This window comes from Trachemys scripta, chromosome 2 (genome assembly GCF_013100865.1).
Source record: "Trachemys scripta elegans isolate TJP31775 chromosome 2, CAS_Tse_1.0, whole genome shotgun sequence".
Classification (NCBI taxonomy): Eukaryota; Metazoa; Chordata; order Testudines; family Emydidae; genus Trachemys; species Trachemys scripta.
The window spans coordinates 155,544,632-155,570,250 of NC_048299.1; the positions used below are offsets into that span (position 1 = coordinate 155,544,632).

The 25,619-nt window shown below is 39.0% G+C and overlaps 1 protein-coding gene across 6 annotated transcripts in view; it reads right to left on the bottom strand.

Moving 5' to 3' along the window:
* The window catches only part of NSD3 (nuclear receptor binding SET domain protein 3), a 70,921-nt gene that overhangs the window by 5,297 nt on the left and 40,005 nt on the right, over positions 1–25,619 (bottom strand). For 4 of the 6 annotated variants that reach the window (XM_034761987.1, XM_034761989.1, XM_034761986.1 and 1 more), the window contains 15 exons: positions 24,557–24,602; positions 23,096–23,226; positions 22,520–22,648; positions 21,560–21,686; positions 20,915–21,112; positions 20,084–20,254; positions 15,265–15,414; positions 12,656–12,812; positions 9,418–9,620; positions 8,856–8,968; positions 7,711–7,980; positions 3,366–3,482; positions 2,541–2,682; positions 1,399–1,505; positions 415–619 (listed from right to left, as the gene is read on the bottom strand). In XM_034761987.1, coding sequence (XP_034617878.1) covers positions 415–619; positions 1,399–1,505; positions 2,541–2,682; positions 3,366–3,482; positions 7,711–7,980; positions 8,856–8,968; positions 9,418–9,620; positions 12,656–12,812; positions 15,265–15,414; positions 20,084–20,254; positions 20,915–21,112; positions 21,560–21,686; positions 22,520–22,648; positions 23,096–23,226; positions 24,557–24,602 — 2,266 coding nt within the window. Of the gene's footprint in view, positions 1–414; positions 620–1,398; positions 1,506–2,540; positions 2,683–3,365; positions 3,483–4,492; positions 6,310–7,710; positions 7,981–8,855; positions 8,969–9,417; positions 9,621–12,655; positions 12,813–15,264; positions 15,415–20,083; positions 20,255–20,914; positions 21,113–21,559; positions 21,687–22,519; positions 22,649–23,095; positions 23,227–24,556; positions 24,603–25,619 lie in introns of those variants that run through there. The other 2 variants (XM_034761990.1, XM_034761991.1) reach the window with 2 other exon arrangements.

A 25,619-nucleotide genomic window follows, 5' to 3' on the forward strand; every position in this document is an offset into this window, starting at 1 on the left:
TTAGAAGATAAGAGATTTAGAGACACTATTAAAATTTAAGCACTACCATGTGCTGTGCATAGCTGTTGTCATAAGCATTACCATGTGATATGAACTTGGGAGCCATATGAGACCAAGACTGACTAATTATTTCAATCAAAATAAAATAAGCAAATGTGATCCAAACAGGAGAAAGGCTCTACAATTAAATGATAGCTTTATAACTGTTTGCTGGTGATCTATGTCTCCACACAGATCTTTCTTTAGAAATATTGCTACCCAAAGAGATTTCTCAATACAGAAGAGCATTGCAAAAGCAAACCTGTCACATTTACAGTAGGGGGACATCACAGTTCGGATTAAGCTACAACTTTATATGCAGCATGATATCCATGAAGCAAGCAAAGAATCTGGTGGCCATGGGAAAGCACTTACCAAATGGTGGTTGAGTCAGGTTAAGGCATAGGAGGTGGTATGCTTTGGGGCAGTCCTTTTTGTCACACATGACTAGTTCTCCTCCATCTCCACACTGGAAACAGTTGTCCTCATGCATCTGCTTCTGCTCTGTTTTTATTTTCCGTTTCTTCTGCTTTAGCTTGGCATTCTTTGCCTTCTCTTCATTCGCTGTTGCAAATGCCGTCTGGTCATTAAAAGTCACAGCAGTAACAATTTTAGTCAATAACAGTCACTTTAAAAAGCCACATGGCACCCCAAAAGTCAACTGTGGGTTATTATTTCTACAAATCATGCTCAACGAAGTCTATTCTACCCAGTGACTCCCATCTCCATTTCCCCTGCCACACACGTTTGAAACAAGTTAGAATGTTGCCAGATTACTATTAGTGAGCTGTAATATGATGGTAATATCCAAAGGCCCAAGGAGGATTGGTCCCTACTGCAGTAGGATTTGTATTCCTCAGAGAGCTTATGCATAATAGCTATGTGAGCAGAGACTTCAGTCACTTCTCTGCCCCTACAGAGATGCTACTTCATAAGAAGCTGACTAAGGTCAGCACTCTGGGCTGGGACCAGAATGAAGCACATCTGCAAGACAAGTTTCCAGATCCTCAAACAAGCAGGGGAATTTCACAATGCTTTCCATATAGGAAGGGCAAATACAGAAGTAAAACATGTGATAAGAATTTTTTTTTTTTTTTTTTTAAAGTCAGGCACCCTACACATGATGGGACTGTTCCATGCCACACCTGGACAGCATACTGGCTGGTTGCTCTCTTCCATCCTAGAGATGGGTATGTTTACAGTAGTACAAACTTGTAAAGCCTTTGGGGGAACCTTCAAGGTACTAAACAGATATAAGATATTACATTAAATGAAACAGACCTCTATTCACTCTCCTCCCTCACAAAGAGCTTTCAATACAAGTGCACTGAGCTCAATTTTTATTTCTGTACAACTAACCTTCGGCCGTACTCCTAGGAAGCCACTGCAGTTTTCTGCTCCACAATGGCATTCAGTCCTACCATTGCCCAGACAGTCCAAATTATAATTAAATGTTAACTCCATCCCTGAAATTTAAAGAAAAACTATTCACACACAAGACGGCAATTCAGCTTTAGCATTTTCTCCCTTCATATTAACACCATTGTTTTTAAAAGGGCATAGTTACAAGATCACAATATTTATAACTACATCAAAAATACTGAGATAAACCATATTCATGAGGCAATAGCGAGAGAAGTTGTAAATAGCAAGGCAGAACAAATGATCCAGAATCCATGTTCTGAGGACGACAACTCAGTTTTGTTCCGTTCTAAAAACCAAATGATGATTCAACAACCAATAATTTTGTGGTTGTGGAACTATAAGGCTTATGAGCCTGGTTACAAACCTAGCATTGAAATAATTTCTTTTTAAAACACTCTTTTCTAGGTGAATATACTCACATAGAAGCCTCATATAGTTTTTTCCCCTATACAGATAGTGTCCATTTTCCCATTTGGATAAACACTGACTACTGTTCTTTTTAGTTTTTCTGAAAAGGAACAAAGCATCCTTCCTCTGCTTTGTTTATACAGTGCCAGCATAGCTTTGGACCAGACAGGAGCACTACACATTGTTTTTCTGCAGATCATATAGAAACATTGGCTAGTCTATCATTTTAATCTCAGCTTAAAGTGGTAGATTGGTTACAAAATGTTTAGCATCTGGAGGCTGCTCCAGATCTGATGTTAGGGAACGGATCTGAAATTGGGGATCTATGCTAGCTGAAAAGGTCTATGCAGACATGGAAAAAGAGTTAACATTGAATTTCCCTGTGTTTTCAAGCGTTAGGTGAAGCCCTTGATATTTCTTGTGTGTTTGTGATAAAGCAAGTTTCATCTTTAATATTCTGCATTTCATCCTAAGTTGCTCCTAAAGAGGCTATGCATATGAAGAGCTAGAACTTCTTGATCATGCATTTTCTTTGTCCCAATAGGTGAGTTAGTAATTGTAAATGCCAATGTGGCCAAGTAACTTCAGAAGGGAAAAAGTGGGTGAGCTGGCAACTGATTTCCATTTTAGGAGAGGAGGGCACATGCAGGATGGAGGCTTCTTTTTACCTGCAGGAATATCAGAGAGAGCAAAGAGTCCAACTCTAACATCCCCATTCACTGTCCATTTCTGTGTTTCACAGTTCGGATTACAACTGTGGTTCATAAAACGAGAATAATTCCCCTTTGGACCAGCATCTATTATCCGGTCCTTCAATAAAGAGACAAAAACACAGATTTAGGATCAGACAAACAAAAGTCTTCCTTTGACAAGTCAAGTAACAACAATTGCAGATAATATATTTAGACAGGTACTTGATAAATGAGTTATAATGGATATTGGCTTTTCCTGGAAGTAACTTGTATCTAAAGCTCCTCAGCGCTTATACAGGGAGAAATGAATGGCTTATGGTACTGTTAATAAGCTCTGGATCCTTCCATCTCTGGTTCAACCCCAAACTTGGTCAATAGAGACCTAAATGAATTACCTCCCAAATACAACTGTTTGGTGACTGATCAGAAATATGTTGGAATTGCAATGCAATTCTATCAGATAGGTGCCCACATTCCACTCCGACTGACAGTCTTGTTGGCAGTATCAGCAGAAACACTATTGACTGAACAGACCTTGGGAATTCATTTTCCCACTCCCCACAGAAGCCCCACTAAGTCAAGGCTGAAGCACAATGGTCCATGAAGTACCCGCTGTATGAAAAGAGGACTTCACTCTCTGGGACCTTTCACCTGCACTAAATGCATTACATTTTAGCTAGAAGTGAAAGAAAATGTAATTCTTGTGCTTTAAACATGGACCCTGATCCTGCAATCCCAGATCTTAAGGCCTAGTCCCTTAAGCAGCAGTATATTTTATATTGTAGAGATATGGTGCTTTACCTTTGTAACAGTTAACATATAAAAATTGGTTATGCTGTTCTCATGGGCACGTTTGATCCGCAATCGGCATTCTTCTTCATCAATTAATTCACCAACATATTCATTTACAAATTCACCCTGCAAAGTCAACCAAAGAAACCCATGCTTATTGCCTGCTATCTGTATAGTTAAAGAGGGAGGAAGCATAGAAAAATGGGATGGGAAGCCCTTAGAGATCAATTTTGTCCATTGCAAGGTCTAAGTAGGGTGGCTCCTTAGGATAATTAAAGTACTGAGAACTGGTTAAAATAAAAGTACTATACCACAGTGACCAGTATAGAAAAATACATATGCACACAAGTTTAGATTAAGTTACAGAACTGTGCTTCAAAATGGAAGCATCACAACTAGAACTTTTAATAAAACAGCAATTAAAAACAGTTATGCCGTTCTGAAGGACACATTTGATTAATGAGTTGTATCTTTCTTGGTCAATTACATATAGCCTGTTCAAGGCTCTGCTTGTACTTCTGTCCTTTTTAAAAAAAGATCTGTATGGTCAGTCTATAGAAAATGAGCACATATTTATAACAATATATTCAAACACCCATGAGAAAACACCACTTAGGCATTCTGTACCATTAAGTATAAGGCAATAGCAAAGCCAGAATTAAGACTGCTTCTCCATGCACTGATCCTAGTCATAGCAGCACAGCTTAGGGTGATCAGATGTCCCGATTTTATAGGGACAGTGCCAATATTTGGGGCTTTGTCTTATATAGACGCCTGTTATCCCCCACCCCCGTCCCGATTTTTCACACTTGCTGTCTGATCACCCTAGCACAGCTACAAGATTCTACATTATTTAGAGGCTCACTGGCAGTATTTTAAGTCACATGCTTTCTCTTTTTTTTTTTTTTTTTTTTAAATTCCAGGCTAACATACAGATGCCCACAGAATATCAACCTGATACGACAACACAACTTACTGTACTGCTAAACATTTTCACTGCATAGCATTTCAACAATTCATTTTAACGGGACTTTTAACAGTCAATAACAAACAAGAAAAGTTTGTGATAACGTTTTAATGTAGAACCGATATTACAAATCTGGCTTAAATAATTAAACCACTAAAAACAAGTTAAAAGTGAGCCTTCAGGCTGACTGTGTATTCCCAGCTTTCACATGATGGACTTTGAAATGGCCAGGAAATGATGATACCTTGATACAAGGGAGTGAACACTTAGCACATTGAGGGTCATTTTATTGTAACAGTCTCAACAGTTCTAATGCTTAAACATTTCCAAAAGTAGCTCTTTGAGATGCTCAAATTTAAGTGTCAAACAAGTGTCTGAGCAGTTTCAAGGTTTTTTTGTTTTTTTAAATAAAATAGTACCAACATGTTAGACTTTGTGGTGCCAACAGTCTGACAAAAGTCTATGAGCGCTAATTGCTCTGGTAGCTGGTTGTGGGAATGGCTCCAGAGAGATCAGAATCATGTCTGTCACATTTTGGAGCTTTGAAGGGGAAAAGGCTGTACTGCAGGAGGAGATCATCAGGATAACATTTTCAAAAGCACTTAAGTCATTCCTGGAAATGGGATTTAGATTCCAATGGACACAGGCTCCTAAGTTACTTGGACAAACCTGTCATCTCTGGGATGAAATTTTCAAAAGTCTCTCTCTCTCTTTTCCCCACCAAAGTCCTTTTAGTTTAGCCTGTGTGTTTTGGAACAGATGGTTTAATCAAGTGCCCAGAAGGGTTTTTCTAATGGAGCCACTGACAGAATTTTTAGTAGAGCTCCTACAGGACACAAATACATTGTTTCATACTTAGTATGCGAAGAAACTTCACAGAAAATCCACCATAAAAATGCTATGAACGATATAACGTGGTAAAGCAGTGCTTGGGGGAGTGGGGGGGGCCTGCGCACTCTGGTGGATCAAAGCAAGTTCTATATAACGCGGTTTCACCTATAATGCGGTAAGATTTTTTGGCTCCCGAAAACAGTGTTATATCGGGGTAGAGGTATACTTGGTGCAGAAAGAAACTGAAGAGAGTTAAAATGTATTCTCTGTCAATTTACTCTGGTTTCCTCTAGTTACTTGTTAGTAAGTTATTTAAGTACCCATGAGTAGAACTGTCCCAAGTCCAATCAAAGGTTTATAGTTTCAGCTGAAGCAGTGGTTAGAAACGCAGATTTGAAACTGGTTTGTTCAAACACTTCTGATATTGCCACAGGTAAGTGAATACTTGACATATCCATTTAGGCCCCGCACAACATTTCTCTATGCCAAATTTCTATGTACAGTAAACTAAGTTACTAAACAAATACACGGTAGAGACCCTAATTAGAACTGACAAAAGCAAAGAATTCACAGTTAAAAGTTGCTACTATGCCTTTGCCCAAGCCCATTTGCCTGGGTACTGCAGGGTCACTTCAGACTAGTAGATAATCCTCTACTATCTACGTGTAATATTTAAGCAGCATATAACTTAAGGATGAAAAACAGTTCAGAATCTCTTTGCTTTTGTCTAACTGTTGAGATTACATTTTGGAGCAAAACACATCATCATCCAATAGCGCACAAATCACGTCCAGCTACAATCCAAAATGTCACATCAGAATCCTCAGTCTGGACAGCAGTCAGCTTCATTTAACAGAGAATCGCAATGAAGACCTTACATTGAGTTTAAGTCCACCAGAACTGTGGAATGTGCCTTCGCTATGAGAAGTTCCAGGATACCTTCTTTAGCAAGATGTGTGCAAATTCAAAGTGACGAAAATATGAAGCCAATTGAAAGCAAAATAGTGCTCTGGAGTGAACTCTGAGGATGCAGGTCAAATGATAAAAACAACAACTTGTCCTGAAGTCTTAATTGTCCATTCCATCTGCAGTCATAGCTGGATCTTCCATTCTTCAGGTGTGCTCAGCCTCCTCCTTGTTCAGAAACAACGAAGCCTGCATGAGTAAGAGCAAAACATACATCTGTCCATCAAATCCAATCCTCTGCCTGGCAAGTTAAAGCAGCCGTGAAATCCAGGCCCATCATCCTCATGCTTGCCTCGAAGTAGAGCAAGACTGCAATCCAGTGTAAGATTTTGTTTTTCCATATCAACTGTTGCACATCCCACCTGAATCCCAGTGGATAATCCCAGACTGGTGTCCCCAGGAATACAGTGTGCAGCGATACAGTGTAAAGGAAAACCAAAATGATCCATTTCCAGGATCTTTACCACACAGTCAGGAAAGGTACTTTAATCCCCCACCCCACCCATCACTGCTACCCCTCCTGCTACCACTCCTCTAAGGACTCCAATCATTCTAACATTTATGTTAATCCTCAATATTTCCTGAAGCTAATCAGTTCTTGGTGCTTTCAGTTATAACAACTGCACCATGTCCATCAATAGAAATCTCTGTATCTTCATTATTCTTCTCTGCCTTCTTGAACTTTAAACAAGAACTTAAGCGTGTTGTCCAATGTAGCCTGATCACCACAAGCCTTTTATTAATCCCCTCCGAGTTCTTCTGAAATAAATCCAGTCTGTAGAGTTGAGTGTCAAGGAGGCTATGTCAGCTCCCTGGTGACCAGACGTTTGTAAGAGCAATGTTGCATCCCCTCCCACGCCCAATCCAGACAATCTGCTATTGGGAACTGCAGAGTGATCATTTTACCATGTAAGAGCTTAAAAGAAAAGGCAAAAGAAAGTACAGAAAGCTACCTTGACGTAACCCCTCGGAAAGAGGCTCACCACCTTAGGTTGCCCCATCTCCCATCCTTTGAGTTATTTCATATCATGAAGTGTGATTAATTTCATTTGCTGTGTTAACTCTGGGGTTGAGGGAAAGAGAAAATAATGGAGGTGTGTTTTATTTTTTATTCCCATCCCTCTAAGACTTTAGCATCTTCAAAAGCCAGGCTTGGTCAAAAGAGCATCTGAAGCCATCTAAAAAACTATTTTTTCCCTCTCCCTCCATGCTCAGAAGTCAATATGAGAACTTAGGTACATCACTACCTTCTAGAAGAAGTACTGATAGTCCTCATCTCCTGCCCATCACCAATGAAATTTATAATCAGTTGAATCTGACTCTTACTCTATAAGAAAGCATTGTAACTGCAAAAAACACCTCTGCCAGATGTCTCATATTCCATGAAGTTGGATTTATTATCATTTCTTCCATTTGAGGAAGTTTCATACCTTGTAAATTTAAAGAAACAATTGTGTGTAGGATGAATTCACTTGAAAGTATTAACTTTTTGATACTTTTTTTGTTCAAGGTACAAACAATAAAAGAGAAGCAGCACTCTCCTCAAATACTCTCTTTAATGGCTAGCTCAGTATTTGTCCTAAATTCTACCTTTTTAATGTTCCTTTTTGTCCTGAGACCCCAGCCACGTCGATCGGTTTTTATGATTTCAGCATCTGGATAGAGTCTTTTGGTGAAGCACTGGTTTTGACAGCGCTCTCCTGCTGGGCACACTTGGGGATGACACTCATACTGTAGCATCCTGTTCAGACACTCTGACTCTAGGCCACAGGGGTTCTCATCAGATGGCTTGCAATTACAGCGAGGGATTTCTGACAAATCAGCAACTTGAATCTGAACTTTCCCTATTACCTTGTTGGACTGTGGAACAAAACAAAACAAAAAAAGAGACAAGGGATAAATTTGGATTTAGGGCCATACACACAGAATTTAGATCAGAACCATTTAAATCAAGGCCCATGACAGTCAAGGTATTTCAAAATGTAGGCAAAAATAACAGCTATTACACACACAGCTACTAACATCAGAGGCAGTTGTATTTTTTCTATTCTTCTCTAAAAGGAAGTGTGTCAACTAAGAAAAGGCAACAAGGCAAAAATACTTCTCTGCAATCTAGGACTTTCAGAGGTTGCATCTGGCACTGCTCCACCACTAACAAGCATCTCAGGTGTTCAGAGAAACCAGCAATGAGGTATGTAGCACAGAACATGGCACAGGATTGTTTCAGACTGTATAGTACGTGTATTAGTATGACAACTCTTTTGAGGCATACAGAAATGTGCTGAAGTCCCAAGAATTTAAACTATTATAAAGTACAATGAAATAGTTAAGTACTATGGGGTACTGTGCCCCCAAGGTTGCTGGCAAAAAAAATCTAGACCATCTTTTTAGTATCCAGATTTGGAGATTAAGTTCTCACACTAACAGTTTATTATTTTTCAATGCTAATATAATTTTTTAATGGTAAGCAAGCCCCAAGATTCATTTGAGATGGGTGGGACCCACTTGCAATTATCAAAGTCCTTTGTCTTCAGTAAAACTGACCTTAAACTCAAAGTCCCTTTTACTGATGCGTACACCTTCCTTATAACAATGAAAGGACCTATGGTACTAAATGAGACAGGCCGGAAGAGATCTTTGAAGAATGGTAGACTGATTATCTGAATTTTCTTCTAAGCCACAATTTGCTTCCCTATTTAAATATATAGCTCATTCACACAAAGGAGAGGACTCACTTTAATATGTTTGTAAGGTGGGGGTTTTCTTGAATTCCTTTCAATCTCTAGTGCTTCTTTGCTTTCTCTTTGTGCTTTCAGTTCCTGGAAGCGTTTTGCAGCTTCTTCAAGTGCTGTGCAAGGGAGTCCAAAATGGGGAGGAATTAGTATTGGCTGCTGCTGCTGAGAGACATTTTTGAAAAGCTAGGAATTAGAAATCTACAAAGAACAAGCTAGCAATGAAATGTTACACTATGGCATGAATGAGTTTTAAACCAAGTAGTTTTCAGTAGGTATTTAAACACTATGGGGTGGCCATCTGCATCAGAACCCAGGTTCCACCTCATAACTTCTTTCCAAGTTAAGTGGGGAAGAATTGGGGTTGCCTACAAACAGCACAGAGAGGGAGGAAGTTAGATGCTATTAATATTTTAAGCTCTATCCAATGGCACTATACAGAGTTTGCAGCTTAACACAGACACAGAAAACTAGCCACATAATTCCCATGCAAGTTAAGTGACGATGTAGAAACAAACATATGGAAGTTTTGTTATAAACCACTATAAACTTTGTTTAATTTTACCTTTCTTGAAGGTCTTGTTAATACTAGTTTGCCCCTCAGCAAAGCTTTTATCTCCTTCAACATAAGGGAAAACTCTGCCCTGGTGTACCCAATAGTAGTCATGTGAACCAAAGAAAAATACTGGGAAGTCCCCGATATCATGTTTGAGGCCCTGTATGTTGAGAGGCACAGACCTGGGATTGCAGATCTCAGCTGGCCACCACCTGAAAATTAGAAAAGAGTAAAAACTCAAACTCTATGAAACAAAGGCAAACTCTATGAAACTGCTTGCCTTCTCAGTCTGGAATTCCAGTTCAAGTAGTAGAAGCTACATTTAGTTCCTAAGAAATGTGACTGCAGTGGGTCCTATCCCATTCTCCTTACACAAGCAAAACTGCCTTTGATTTTACTTGGGAAGCTCCACAAAAAGATATCCATCTTTACAGCTCTCATGCTCCCAAATCCGGGGTTGGCTTTGGGCCTTGTGTAGTATATGAATTTTGGGACTAGCTATCTGAAGAGAGAATCTTTAACACAACTGTCCAGCTGTACTTTACAATATTTTTACTAAAAAACAAATCATTGATAAGGCTATTTACAATCAAACCAAAATTTAAATGTTTGCCAGACATTCAACTTGTTTAGATCCACCGTTTAATGAAAGACTTTTAAAGTTTTCTTTTTTTTAAATGAGGTTTTACAAATCCTGGTATGAGAAGAAAAAACACTGTCACTTAATTTTTCCCCCATGGAAACATTTTTTTAAAGGGGTGGGGGGGAAGAGAGTTAATCCTCTTGCGGTACTGGAAATCCAAACAGCAGCATTCTGCTAATGCATAAGAACCAGAAAGTAAACTGGCCAGCATCATTTCACTGCCCAATTGAAAGCAATAAACAGCACTAGTGATGAAAGAGTAATTTGGATTTTTAAAATTCCATTTAAATATCAGGCATTCCCTTTCACAGACTCAAAATTAGACAAACATGAAAACTCCAGAACATAACATAAGAACAGCCATACTGGGTCAGACCAGTGGTCCATCTAGCCCAGTGTCCTGTCTTCTGAAGATGGCTGGTGCCAGATACTGCAGAAAGAATGTGCAGAACAGGGCAATTATTGAGTGACCCATGCCGTCATCCACTCGCAGCTTCTGGCAGTCAGAGGTTTAGGGACACCCAGAGCAGGGGGTTGCATCCCTGACCACCTTGGATAATAGCTATTAATGGACCTATCCTTCATGAACTTAATCTAATTCTTTTTTTAACCCAGTTATACTTTTGGCATTCACAACATCCCCTGGCAATGAGTTCCACAGGTTGACTGTGCATTGGGTGAAGAAGTATTTCTTTACGTCTGTTTTTTAACTTGCTGCCTATTAATTTTGCTGGGTGACCCCTTGCTCTTGTGTTACACGACGGGGTAAATAATACTTCCTTATTCTCATTCTTCAGACCAATCATGATTTTATCAACCTTTATCATATCCCTCCTTAGTCATCTCTTTTCTAAGCTGAACAGTCCTGGTCTTCTTACTCTCTCCTCATATGGAATCTGTTCCATACCCCTAATTATTTTTGTTGTCCTTCTCTGTACTTTTTCAATTCTAATAAATATTTTCTGAAATGGAGTGACCCAAGCTACACACTGCATTCAACATACAGGCATACCATGGACTGATATAGTGGCATTATAATATTTTCTGTGTTACCTACCTCTGCCCTAATGGTTCCTAACATTGTTAGCTTTTTGACTGCTGCTGCACATTGAGCAGACGTTTTCAGAGAACTATCCATAGTGACTCCAAGATCTCTTTCTGGAGTGGTAACAGCTAATTTAGACCCCAACATTTTGAATATGCACCATGAACCGAATAAAAGCATAGTTGTCTCTGGCTATGTTCACTGAACTGCCTAGGTGACAATTAACTAATACCATTTGTAGTGTCATTTGACAATTTCAAACAAATGGAGTTAGAACCAAAGATGAAGCTATGGGCCAATAGTGGGACCAATTCTGAATATTTTCACACAGCAATTCAACCTGGAAGAGAATATAAACACTGGGGGGAGGAGGGGAAACCTACTTTTAGTCTCATTTTCTTATGCTCCATTTGTCCACTGAAGCTAAGGTTTAATCACAAGATCATATTTAAATAACCAATGACATGGATGCATTTCTAGTTTTAAGTTTATCCTGCTGAACATGTGTAGCCAACCTAGGCTAAAATAATAATGTGTTGAACTTAAAGGTAACTAGGAAAGATAAGACTCCACACATTGTTTAAAAATAAATTATTATATACAGATATTTAATGTGTATGTCAGCAACCTGAAGCATGTATTCCAACATTTTCAACCTCTGAGGAACTTGGACCCCTTTTGGGTTGATTCTAGGAAGAGCCAGAACTGGAGATCTGAAGATTCAAATGGTGAATATGACACTATGTCTACAAAATCTCAGATAGGGAAGGGGGTTCGTAAATTCAACTATTATTGGAAAGATAGCCCTATGCTCTGAGCACCTGTAGCAAGAGACAGGCCTTTAATTGACTGTACAATACTGTAGTTAGTCTTGGACACATTTCACTGATTTGTATCAGGGGAAGTCTGGAAATAAAAATTAAAAGCAAGATTGTCCCTTACAATAAAAAAATGGGATTTTAAAAAAGTCCTCCATGGACAACTTGAAAGTGCAGTGCCACAGGCTGTCTGATATACTTGTTTTTTGGAGGTGTTCTATAGCCAGATCTACATAAGAGGCAGAAAGCCACAGAGGCAGCAAAAAGTGTATCTGAGATGAAAACCCATGGCAACCTCCCAGCCTTCCTGGTCTTGGGAAATAGAGGACTTTTTATCACCTCCACCACCATGTGTTAGACTTGCAGCATTTTATTGATCACATTTATTCGGAGGCACAGGTGGGGACTTGCAAGAGAGAGGATCAACAACCATCTGCATTCCTGCAGACGCCTTTTATGAATGATCTCTAAACATAAAAGCAAACTAGGGAGTTTTGATGCCCTAGGTATTTCCTGATCTTCCCCATCTGCAGGGCACATTTAGGGAACCCACAGATAGAACGTGAGTAAGTATTCACCTTAATGCCTAAAAATGCATGAGTAGAATTTAATTAAAAAGCTATACAACATCTGACACCATGGGCTGCTCTGGTTGTTTACCTGCATAGCTACAGGATATAGTAAAAACTTAACCTAAAACAAAAACTTAAAACAGTTTCCAGTTGTAGTCAGTGAACTTGCCTGTAATTTCCAAGCTTGACCCAAACTATCTGCTTGTAACGTAGTTTCTTGCCAGCTTTACAGTCATTGCAATTCCAACATCCTTCTGGCATCTCTATGTTGAGACATTCAGGGTGGAAGGACGCTGGACAGGACTCGCAGCACAATAACTTCCCACCTTGAAACAAAAACTCACTCATTTTACAGAAATAAGGGTTTGACGCTTGTGAGAGGGTTTTTTTTTTTTTAAATATTTAATTAAATGCCTTAAACTTGGATTTGCCTCACACCAAATATATGGCAAAAGGAAGTGATCAAGTCAAAGTTACAATGCTGGATTAAAAATAAGTATTTTTTGTATTATATATGTCTCTTCTCTTTAAGTGAAATCATAATTCCTGACTGCATCACAAATTGGAACAAGAAAGCCAATGAATTTTAAAAATGTAGGTTAAATCGGGCAAGTTGGCATTACATCAGACCCCCCTAAGAGAAACAGTCTTGATAACTGTATGGCTTTTTTTTTTTTTTTTTTTTTAAATCCAGACGGTCTGGCAGCGGCCAACACCTTTTCTTGACAATTAGACAAATTTTGCACTTTTTTTAAAATACTTTTTAAACCAACATTGTCATGACTAAATCCCTTAGCAATCAGTTAGTGTGCATAAAAATCAGCCTATAGGTTGATCAATGTTTTTCTGCTTTCAAAGGTACAAGAGAAAAAAACATTAGAATTGTAATTATAAATCTGTGCATACTCTTCAAAATGAAGATTTACCAGTGTGAGCACTATAAATTTACTTATATAATGCAGAATGAGATATTACAGAAAGATTTCCTCCTCCCCCAGAGTTCCCTTTGAACACAAAGGGAATCTGATCTAAGAATGTGGTAAACATTACTTTAAAAAAAAAAATTTAGACAAAAAAGGTTCTTTTTTGGTTGGCTTGTTTTCTAGCAGATGTGTTTATTGTGGGCACTCACGGCACATCTAAACCATTGGCAATACACAAAGAAGCTCATACAATAAACACATTTGCTACAATCTAGATAGAAATGTAATGAACTTTTTAGTCCCAGCGTAAAAAGACTGGGAGAGATTTAAAACAGCATTTTAAGCAATCATCATAATATCTGAAGTTTCAATTTTTACTTTCAAATATTCATCAGAAAATCTTGTCCACCTATAGACTTTCAAAACGGCCATTGATTTGATTGTAATATATTGCAAAAAGCATTCCTTAAACAATCAGTGACAAAATCACTTACTATATTTCCTCTGCTAAAAATGTAATAAAATCCAAGCATTTGGACTTTCCTGAGCTCCCGCCCGATGATCAAGTGTTCATTTTTTAATGAATTTTTGTAAGTGTTGTTTCAGAGGAAATACAGACCCAGCATAAATTACTGAAACAATATCCAACACGGTAAAATGCCAAGAGATGCGAAAACCAAACAAAAATAAAAAACAAAACTCTCAGAGCTAAGCAAGAAAACTTTGCTCTTAGGATGCATTAGTAAGATATTGCTCAAGCTAAGCATACAGAGGGCTCAAAATAATTTTTGTGGTCAGAAGTTACACAAAGTAAAAGCTATCTACATCTAGCAATGATCTAATTTTAAAATGACTGACTGGGAACAATTTCTGAACACCCTTTGGGAAATCAAATTTTTGTGGGGAGAGAGTATGATCTCTGAATCTTACAGACATATACAGCTGGATCTGTTTCCATAAATTCCTTTTAAAGCAATAGCATTACCAGCTATTGCATCCGAAGAAGTGAGGTTTTTACTCACGAAAGCTTATGCCCAAATAAATCTGTTAGTCTTTAAGGTGCACCAGACTCTTTGTTGTTTTTGTAGCATTACCAGCGTAAAACAATCAATTTTTATGCCTGAAAAAGCTTCTGTCCCAATACTATTGTAATTGCCCACCTGCCTGCCTTTCTTGACAGGGCAGAATCCCTGTTTGCTCAAGATGCAGCACTTTCTGCCACTCCAATAAGAAGCATTGTTCCAGGAAGTGAGCAGTCAGTCACATGAGGAGAGAAAGGAGCATCAGTTGGCCTGCACTAACAGAAATGAAATACAAGGCTCTGGATTGTAACAAAAACGCACAGGCAAAAAGCCATCTGCCTTCCTAAGTCTTTGGTCTTCCTCTGGAATGCCAATATACCAACAAACATTCAAACGTATAAATTCTCTATTCTGACTGTTGCAGGCTCTAAGCAGGCTCCAAAATAGGCTTCCTCAGATAAGCAATTTAAGACGTTTTAATAGTCATTGAGCTGGCACTGAACTACAACAATACTAAACTTTATTCACCTCCCCCCCTTAGTGTTATTATTATGTAGATTATTCCAATTTTATGGAGACTACCTAGTGGCAGATACATGATTTAACCTTTTGTGGAGAGGGAGAATTTATTGATATTAATTATTTTAAGCCCTTTTATTGTAATAAATCTTTTGCCAACAACATGAACACACACTCACAATAATCAATGAGTGAAATTTACTAAAAGCAACAGGTGGTGCTCAACAAGCAAACATTTTTTTGTTTGATTTAAAAAAGAAAAGAAAAACAGGAAAAGCGAAAGTAAACTGAAGAGAAAGAAACTATTTGGTTACCTTTCTCACATTTCTTTTTGGAAGCTGACGAAGGAGGAGGAATCATAGGTAATTTCATCAACTCAGCACGATTTGATTCATTCAGTAGGTAGTGGGACTTATAGGCATATGAACTGAACAGGGGGTCTGAATGATCCTGCACTACCAGCCCTATATGAAACAAACAGAAAGAGATGAGTTGCAATGAAACTACCCATGATTCCATAAAGGAGAAAATAAAATAAATCAAATCAATATCTATTATGCATATATATGTTATAAGTTTGAAAGAAAAGATAATATGAAGAAAAAGAAAAGTGTGACAGAAAAGGTTTCTATATCTACTAAAGGAAGAGGTTATGTGTCAGACAGACTGAATCTGAGTGTAAGGAAAACTGAAGAGTAAACAAAAACCATTTCTAAATGAAATTTTACTTGTGCAGTAGTTTTAACTTGCACACTTAAAAAATAAATAATTAAAAAAGCACCAGAAAAGTACCTGCTGCTAATTCCCTATGAGCCATCCTGCCCCCAAAAGAAAACAGCCAGCCAAATTACAAAATAGCGCGACTATTTCACTGCATCAAACACAGTACTGGCAGTAGGGGCTATAAATTGGAGAAATACAGATGGTATATGCAAGTCCCCTATGTTCAATAATTCCACAGCCATGGAACTCGCCGCTTGCCACAGACTTGGGCTCCAGGATCTCACCTTATTTTTTTGAAATTTTTACATTGTGTTTCTTGCCCTTACAGTTGCGGAGAAAACCCCAAAAGATGTGTGCCAAACATGAGTCAACACACAGTGAGTCTGCAGGGCACCCGAAACAATAGCTGTGAGGTGTAGCTTGCCCTACTTATCTCAAGAAAAGCTCCATGAACTCTGCATTTCCACGGCTATGGCATTTTGCCACTATCAATCACTTGACATTTTGTTTTCTGTCTCCCTGCATTTGCTCCCTGCTCTCCAACAGCAAAGCAGTTAAGGCCTGGGAAGATGAAGTGCTGAAGCCACCTACAAGTTCCTCCCTGCCAGGGTGAGGAGATTCTGAACTGGGCTGCCTAGACAATATTGCAGGAGCTGATGCAAGGGGAATGGAGCCACGGGGGTAGCATAGCAAAAAAAACCAACCCTCATTCTCAAAAATAATCAACAATTTTCAAGTTACATGAGTATTTCCACTATGAGCCATAGAAGTGCTTGTGTGGGGAAGAGGGGATTGGGAATGAAGGGTATTTCCATGGTGATAAAATAGACTAATACAGGTGCCTCATTTGGTCCCACTGCTGAGGAGTACACCAGGCCCTGGCTACATGTAGCTACTAGGTAAGTTTTAGATATATTCTGCTAGTGTTTTGATTTTCCCACTTCTTATGACTGCATTGGGTCTAAATACACAACTCTCTCTTCCTAATACTATTTAGCATGTTAAGTGATAGGTATCACTGTTTGCACGTGCAATAAGTAACAAAACATTTGGAGGACATTTAATTCCTGATTTCTTCCTCACAAAGGATTCTCACAGTGCGCCCACCACCACCCAGAGAATTTCACCACTTCCTACTCCATGCCACCATCCTGATCAAAGGTGACTGGAGGGAAATTCATTTTGAGCCAGCAATACTGCTGAATGGGTTGATGAAGGTGCGCCTTGCACCTCAATCCTTCCACTGGCAGAGCACAATGCCTCCCAATGTCAGCTATCCTGAACAAAAACAAATCTATATCAAATATTCTCCAAGAGTTGCCATATCCCTACCATAATACAAAGTGGTTTCATTTAGTGGACAGTTATTTTGTATTTTTTTAAATTTTCAATAGACATACTGATACACAGGAGTGCCAATGTATTTTAATTTCCATCTGCATGGTGCTGAAAGATTATTTCTATTACTATAAGGAGATGCACCCTGATGTACAGTTCAGGTTCCAGTCACAGGGCTTGTAAGTAGTTCAATTCAGATAATAAATTAGATGTGAAACGTATATAAATCATGCAACTGTCAAAACAAACTGGTGACAGAAAAAACAATACTTTGTCTGTAACTTACATAACTTACTTTAGATAGTGACAGAAATGCCAGATCTGCAACTCCATTCTCTGGTGCAATCACAATAAGAATAAGAAGAAACCCATTTTCATGCTACTAGGCAATCAATATTCAGATTTGGAAGCCTAGTACCAAATTCTGCTTTCAGCTGTGCATGTCTCCCACTGACTCTTGATGGATGCCAAATGCATGCATGAAACTTCCCACCTGTAGGGGACTTACCTAACAGACCCAGTGACTGTCTTTACTTTGTATTTGTATAGTGCTGAGCACATGGTCAGCACCTTAAAAAATAATCCTGGAGAGCTTCATTTTCATAAACAGAGATGAATACATTTCTGACAAAGTTTTACAAGTTTATCAAGAGATGGGAGAGAAGGTGTATAACACAAGAGCAGAGAGATACTCAACTTTCAGGAGCCAGTTCCATATATGTTGTGGTCCTTCACAGAAACAAATACCGCATGCTACTGGATAGCTAATTATCCTGATATTGTAACGTAAAAATGCTGTTTGATATATTGTAATATTACAAACACACTAACATTTCTAGAGCAGATGTAGAGTTCCTCCATTCTAGAAGCCTATCATGGAATTAAACTCAGTTCTCATTACAACCACAGCCTTTCATAAACTGAGACTATCAATATCTAAACTCACTCATGTAAGTAAACTTGTTCCAAACAATGGATATAGCCCTATGATCTGTCCCATCATTGAAAAAGCCACAACAACAGTAGGTGAAGAGGCAGTGTCCCAGAGTATGGAATCCCTCATGTAAGTCTTTATAGCATCAGGCTGAGGCCACTGCTGGCCCTTTTAAAGAGGGATTTCTAATCTGATCTCTCATCAACCAACAATGATTCAGTCACCAATTCTCAGCTGATTCTTCATGAGTAGGCTATATGCTCCTACATCTGAGACCAAAGTAAAAGTGTTTCCACACAACTAGCATAAATCCTGAAGCTCTGGACAGTTTGGTTTTACATATCTCTGCTCTGCTTACAGTAGAATCCTTCTAAGAACTTTACTAATTCTATGCTGAAAAGAGAGAAGACAAGCAATTTTTCCCGGGCACCTGGACATAATTGTTAGCTAGAATATTAATATGAAATGAGTGAGATTTGTTTGACATAGTGTTCAAATTAATGTTTAAAACAAAGTACCTATATGAGTGGTTCTATTCACATATACAAATGGGTTTTGCTAGTTATAATTCAGAGATCTGAAAATAGGATTTTTGTTTTTAGATTGTGCACTTGTACACATGATAATGAAGTCAGAATCAAAACAAAACTTAAAGTAGGACAAAATACCTATATAAATATCTACAACTCAGCAATAAAAGAATAAAGATACATGCAACATCCATAAGTTTGTCTGCATGTGTGTATGGTTACGCAACACCAGCGTGATTCACTTTGCATATTTCCTTTTAGAAATGCCCCAAAGCACTGAAACAGGCTCCTTAAAGGAAAAGCACTGAACCACGTTGCAAACCCTGTTTCACACACTTCAAGAGCCCCTCCCAGGCTCAGCAGTCTAAGACTTACTGTTTCCCTCTGAATCTCCGGACGCCATTTCTCTGGAAAAAATTAGATGTATTTAAAAAGGAAAGAACTTTGTTTTACCTTGGAACCTCTGTGACAGCTCCATTTCCTGTACTGTAATTAGAACCAGGAAAAAAATCCAACTCTGAGACGCCTCTTTCTTTCCTTTTCTCTAGATCCTGTATCTAGTAATCTGCTCTTGCTCATACAAAACCATCTTTACCACACAAACTAGGCCTCTAATTGCATAAGCTGAATACAATCAAGCGGATTCAGGATTCACCATATATTTACACTCCTTTACTACTGACTGTCAAACTGTTGAAAGACATGATGCATTCAGTGTGAACTTTTTGAAGTATTACGTATGACGTTTTTAAATATTTATATATATATATATATATACACACACACATACACACACACACACACACACACACACACACACACACACACATAAAATTACACACAAAACTCTATGCATCTAAATTTCACACCCCAAAAAGAACATGGTAGAGATATTTTTGCACTGGGCTTTTTGACCAAAGTAAAAAGTAAAATAAAGCACTGCAATATTTAGTCCTACCTTCTGGCAGAAGTTAAAATAAATAAAGTGACTGACAGACTTCTGGGGCTTCCCCCCCCCCCCCAAAAAAAAAAAGGCAGGGAAAAATAATAGCTGCAGCATATGGAAAACTATATTTTTACTGTAATTAGATTTTAACTGATTTAGGTGGTAATTCCTGTAATAATTTTCCCAAAAAAAATCTCAAGTGGGAGTGGGATGTCAAAACAGGCATTTTCTAGCTTATGAGCAAACCCCATCCACCCACCTAAAAGATGCTCCATTATTTTCAATTTATAGAGGGTGAAAGCAACTCCTCTTACTGAAGTGACAGAGAATCAATGTTTACTGATTTAACTTTAAACTGCTGGAACTGGGGACTCAACATCCACTTTCTTCTCAACTGGGGCAGCACAGTATGCCTTCTCAGTGCTTCAAAATTGTGTCTGAACACTGAACACACCCGAACAAAATTGTATTCAAAAACTCTAGCATGAGAAATAAATGAATATCATGTGTACTATCCCAGCAGTCAAAGAGAAAGCTTTGAAGCCAATGGAGAGCCCCAAGAGAAAAAAATAATTGTGTAAAATATCCCAGGTTTATCATGTAACTGTAGTAATGACCACACCAGACATATAAACTGAAGGGGGGAAAAAAGTAGTGCTCACCTCTTGCACAAACGAAACAAAAGCCTACATTTACAGCTGATGAAGAGTGATTCCTTTTGGAATGGTTGCTACAGATGAGAATGTGAGATGACACAAACAAGCTTCCTGCAGCAATACAGCCATCTCCTGAGTGATAGGCAACTGGACATCTCAAACATCTCACCATGCGTCCTGTTTAATATAAATGCAGAAAAATGCACCATGTCACAGTGGAATTAGGATAGGGCAGAAGACATCACAGACTGTGATACAAGTTTGGTTTTAGTCTAACCAGGGTATTAGACATTAACGTCTTCAAAAAAGCAACATGCTGTTTCACTCTTAACTCTAATGTTGGATGCAGAGCTTCCAAGTGAAGACAAGACCCGTTTGGCTCTAACTACTCTAAAACTGCTTGGTTTGCTTGACCATTTTAGTTCACTTCTAAAGGAAAGGACCTCTTTGGAACAGAACTTCTGTCCATTGCTATCTGTCTAAAAGAGTACTTCAGCTTTGTACATCTGACCTTTAACTTACAGCAAACTCCAGAAATCCAACAGCCAAATAAGTCCAAATGACACAGAAGCTATTCCAGGTGTCCTTAGCACTACTTCTCACGATGTTGGCTGTTTCACATTACCCCAACAAGACTGACCTGTTTCACAGCGAACCCTCTGTACTAATGACCAAACTGATAACGAATCCATTCATAATAAATTTATGTCCCATCCCTCCATACTGTATCACATTATCAGTGTAAAGTATCACCATCATCTTCATTTTCTGCTACATGTCTCAATGTCAGGTATTTTACAGTTTCCTGCTACTATCCAAATCCAGTTGTGCTCTCACCTTTACTTGCTTTGTGGATATCCTTATCCATTGAGCAGGCAGTACAGCAATGCTGCGGGCAACGGAATCCTCGTGACTCGAAGACTGCAGTGGCAAATTTACGAACACAGGCTTCATGATAAAATTTACCACAAGCATTGACTGAACAGCGCTTCACATCTTTACCAGGAAGCTTGCAGGAAAAGCATGTGTGCTGTCCTTTTAAGAAAAGGAATAAAACAAACCTCAGCATGAATGCTATCAGTTATTTCCGGAGAGAAAAATTTGGCAGAGGAGGAAAAACTCTGAAGTTAACGCAATTCCACCCGTGTAAGCAGAATACCCCCCCTCACTATAAAATAACAGATTATTACTACTGCACTTTTATTAAGGCCCCAATCAGGATGAGAGCCCCATTGTACTGGGTGCAGGATGAACAAACAGGAAGACATAGCCCTATCACTGAATTACTAATTTTCCTTTTAAAAGTACTTCCTAAGTGGAGAGGGAAGGAACTTAGCACTGAACTTTATTTACTATAGAACATCTCTGCCTCAGTTTGTTCAGCCCAGCATATGATTATTGAAGCGTCTTCCAATCACTGTAATCCATCAGGCTCCTAAACCAAGATTTTTCCCCATCACTCAAGCACAGTAATGCATTTACCATTTTTACACTCCATGCAGATGAACTTCCCATCAGGTATTGATTTCAGTCCTAGGCATTCCATATGGAAGACTCTACAGCACTCTGCTTCGCATGACACCAGAGACTCACCAGAGCTTTCACAGATCTTAAACAAGCAAACAGCTAGTTAGAGAACGAAGCAGTTGACGGATGTTTAAATTCAAGTGACTAACAGAACCAAAGCAAGGGAAATTAACCAGTTGAAAATCTCTTCATACTGTGACACTACAGCTTCCTGGTTTCTGAACAAGGCAGGAGAGTTGGCTGAAGCCACTGCCATAACTAGCAACAGTAAGGCCACTGGAAGCCTTCAGCAGTCATTGAATGTGTTCCCTCTAACAAGGTGCAGCCATCCTTTTTGCATCAGCTTAGCAAGGTTATTTTGTGGTGCTTTCAGGCTTCTCTTAGCCACTGCCGCATGCAGTGCATGCAGCAGTGGCTGCCAAACATGCTTTCCCCTCCCAGCCATATATATAATCTCAAGCAATTGGCAAGACAATTGCAACATTCTCCCTCTGATGCAGACCTTGCCAGTTAGCCAGGCCTATGTCTTATGTAGACTACTGTAATACTCTCATTTTGTCTTACTCTGAAAGACCGTCTGGAATCTTCAAATAGGGCAGAACAGAGCAACTTGCTTGCCTGGTGATATTACCCAGTACAGTTTGTATTGTATTGTCTATGGACTCAGGCTTATTAACCTGCAGAATGCCATTTCCATTTTTTTTTGTAGTGGGGAAAAAAAAATCACCTCTGGAGCATTAAACCTACAAGGCCTGGGTCATTCCATCATTTTTCAGGATGTTCAATGTCAAATTATGAGATTTGGTCAAAATACAATAGTGTAATTTAAAAAGAGTTTCCAGATTAAAATCAGAAGCAGCCAGCACATCTTTAGCATATATTTGTTTATAATAATACCATGCACTTTCCACCTACCTGACAAACAGTATCCCTCTTATTTGTTCCGGTGCCTCTTCTTGATAAGCTAGAGTCTACTGATTGTACATCAGAAGCATCAGCATCTGCAGTAGCTGATGGGCTGTCTGAATGTTTTCCAAAGCTACCCTATAAAGAAATCAATCCACAACCATTTCTAAATAAGCGACTTTAAAAGGCTAACTATGGAATGGAAAAATATTAAAACAGCACTGATTAAAAGAAAAATGCAGTTAATATAGATTAAAAGACCATTTGAAAGTTATCTGAAAGCTTGTGGACCTCAATATATAGTGACAAACAATTTACTGCCCATTTAATAGAGATCCTTTTTCAGCACTGGACCAGCCTGGGAAAATATACACCAAGATGCCCATGTCCCCCACAACTGACCACTGAAATATTTTTCTCACCATTGCCATAACATTCTATCAGACTTTTTAAAGAGCAAAACAATTCAGTTATTTGAATTTGACTATTGAGTTCCTCTTTATTCAAAACTGCAGCCATCAATAATGCCACTTTTCTGTCAAACATACTGAAATGTATAAATGTGCACAAATACCACACATTTACCTGCAGATCATTAAGTCCTCTTGAATCAGAGTCAGATGTGTCTCTGTATGCTGAACTAGTCAGTTCTACATCAGTTGAGGCACGACTCCTTTTCTTTAGAGGTTTACAAGAATCTGAAATCTCGCTGGCACCTTAACACAAGACACTGACATTAATCCTAAAATATTGTTTTCATTTTCTTTTTAAATCACATGGAGAAAAATGACAGAGACATGAAAGATGAAGCCACAAGGCAGGACTTTACAAGCATCTCACTTACTCTAAGAATTTTAAGTTCAGAACTTTGCCACTAAACATTTCAGCGCTCCAGGGTAAAAAGTAATTCAGCCAATAGCATTCAAATGCCATTAAACAAAACAAAACCTTTTGTCAAACTGCTGGATAGCTCATGTATTGGCACAACCTGCTGAACTATCACCATTTAGGGCACGGCTACATTTGCAGATGTAGAGCGGTGTGAGTTAAACCCACCTTCGTAGAGCGCAATAGGGAAAGCGCTGCAGTCTGTCCACATTGACAGCTTCAAGCACACTGGCGTGGCCACATTTGCAGCACTTGCAGCGGCATTGGGAGCGGTGCATTATGGACAGCTATCCCAGCATACAAGTGACTGCAACATGCTTTTCAAATGGGGTGGAGGTGGGGTGCGGTGGAGGTGTGTATGTGGGGGGAGAGAGAGTGGGTTTTTGGGGTGCTGAGAGTGTGTCAGCATGCTGTCTTGTAAGTTCAGACCCCTCTCCCCCTGCCTCTCTCTCACTCACTCAAAGCAAACAGCTTTTTCTCGGAGCTGATAAGCAGCCAGCTTCTCCAAAACGGAGCTTTGAAAGGACATTTCCGCATTCCTGCAGCCGATTTCACAACAATGACAAGAGTGGCCACTTGACTTAAGCAGATTATGAGACGTTTCTGGAGGCTGATCAGAGCGCAGTAACGCAACACCTCGTTCACACTGGCGCCGCGGCGCTCCAGCGGGGGCGCAGCAAACGTTATTCCACTCACCGAGGTGGAGTACCAGCAGTGCTGTAGCTGCGGAGTCAGAGCGCTCTACGTGCCTTGCCAGTGTGGACAGGGAATGAGCTAGGACACCCGGGGCTCCTTTATTGTGCTGTAACTCGCAAGTGTAGCCAAGGCCTTAGGTAGGGATAAACCCCAACAGGTAACACCACATCACTTATCTTATAAATATGCCTATGTTCAGACACCCTCATATATATTTGTATAAGAATCATGCAGTGAAAACATTAAAGCAGACCAAGCATACACTCTATTCTCCCAATTATTATTACAAAAAGGCGGCTATAACTCAGAGGAACAAAGCTAGATCAATACAATGGAGTCACTAACAAACATCTGGGAATTACTTGCAGTTCACACAGACTGAAAGCCATCAGTGAAATATAATGAATGGCCTGTAAATGGGGGACTTATAATGAACGTTTGTTGTTATTCAGCCAAACTCACCTTTCTGTAATCCAGTCTTCACTGCTGTCTGTGGAACCATTTCTACCTGTTTGGACAGGAAAATCTATAGTTAACAGAGGAATTTTTTCCCCTAGTATAAAAAAGAAAAAACATCCAAGTTTAAGTGATTAGCATATCTGAACTCAGATGTAGTCTGGCAGTCGCCTTCTCAGTGTAAGCCTTCTGTCCTGCTGGGATTTAATCCTAGCTGCCTAGGCTGAATACCAGGTGATAAGGCAGCCATATGTTCAATAGCAAGGTTCTTTTCCAATCACTCCCTTTGTACTTGACGACAACAGGAAAACTTTATCCATGTCCAGCAGGCAGGAGAGGTGTTCATTCCTGTAGCCAATCCTGATGCTGTTGTAAAACCCCACACCTGTTAAGGTAAACTTGTACTTATACAGGTCTGACACTCAGGTTAGTGAGACACTTAATGTATTGCCGTTTTAAGGCACTTCCATCAAGCATGCACTCTTGAGCTTCTGGGGATATGGACCTTCTCTCTCTGTATAGAGTGCTGCAAGGCCCATAAAGGTGGGGATGAGGACTCCATATAGAGCATTGCAGAGCTCTATACAGCTGGAAACTCATGTCAGTACAAACTTAAGTAGACAAGTTTGTGATCTTCCAAAAGCACGTCATGTTCTTGGTCCTACATCAGAAGGATGAAATTAGAAATTTTTCTGCCAATATACATGTAATACATGCGAGAATTTGGTGATAAAAAGCATAATTAAAGGAAGAAAGTTGTTTCCTAAGGTCCTGGTTTTAGGCTAAGAATTGCAGGCTTTTATTTCTTTGCAATGTGGTTAACAAAGCATATAGAAACACATTTAGTAAATATTTAAGGATTAATCTAATTTTTTTTAAAAAATATTTTATTTTGTTGTACAATAGGTAAAAACATACAATAGAAGGATTTATATAGGATACAGTTCGTAATACAAATATAAAATCTAAACAATCACTTGTATTTCTCTATTTCTCACTGTAACAGTAGCATTAACATTTTGTTTTTCCCATTTGTATTCATTCCAGTTATAAATTTAAACCAAGCGGT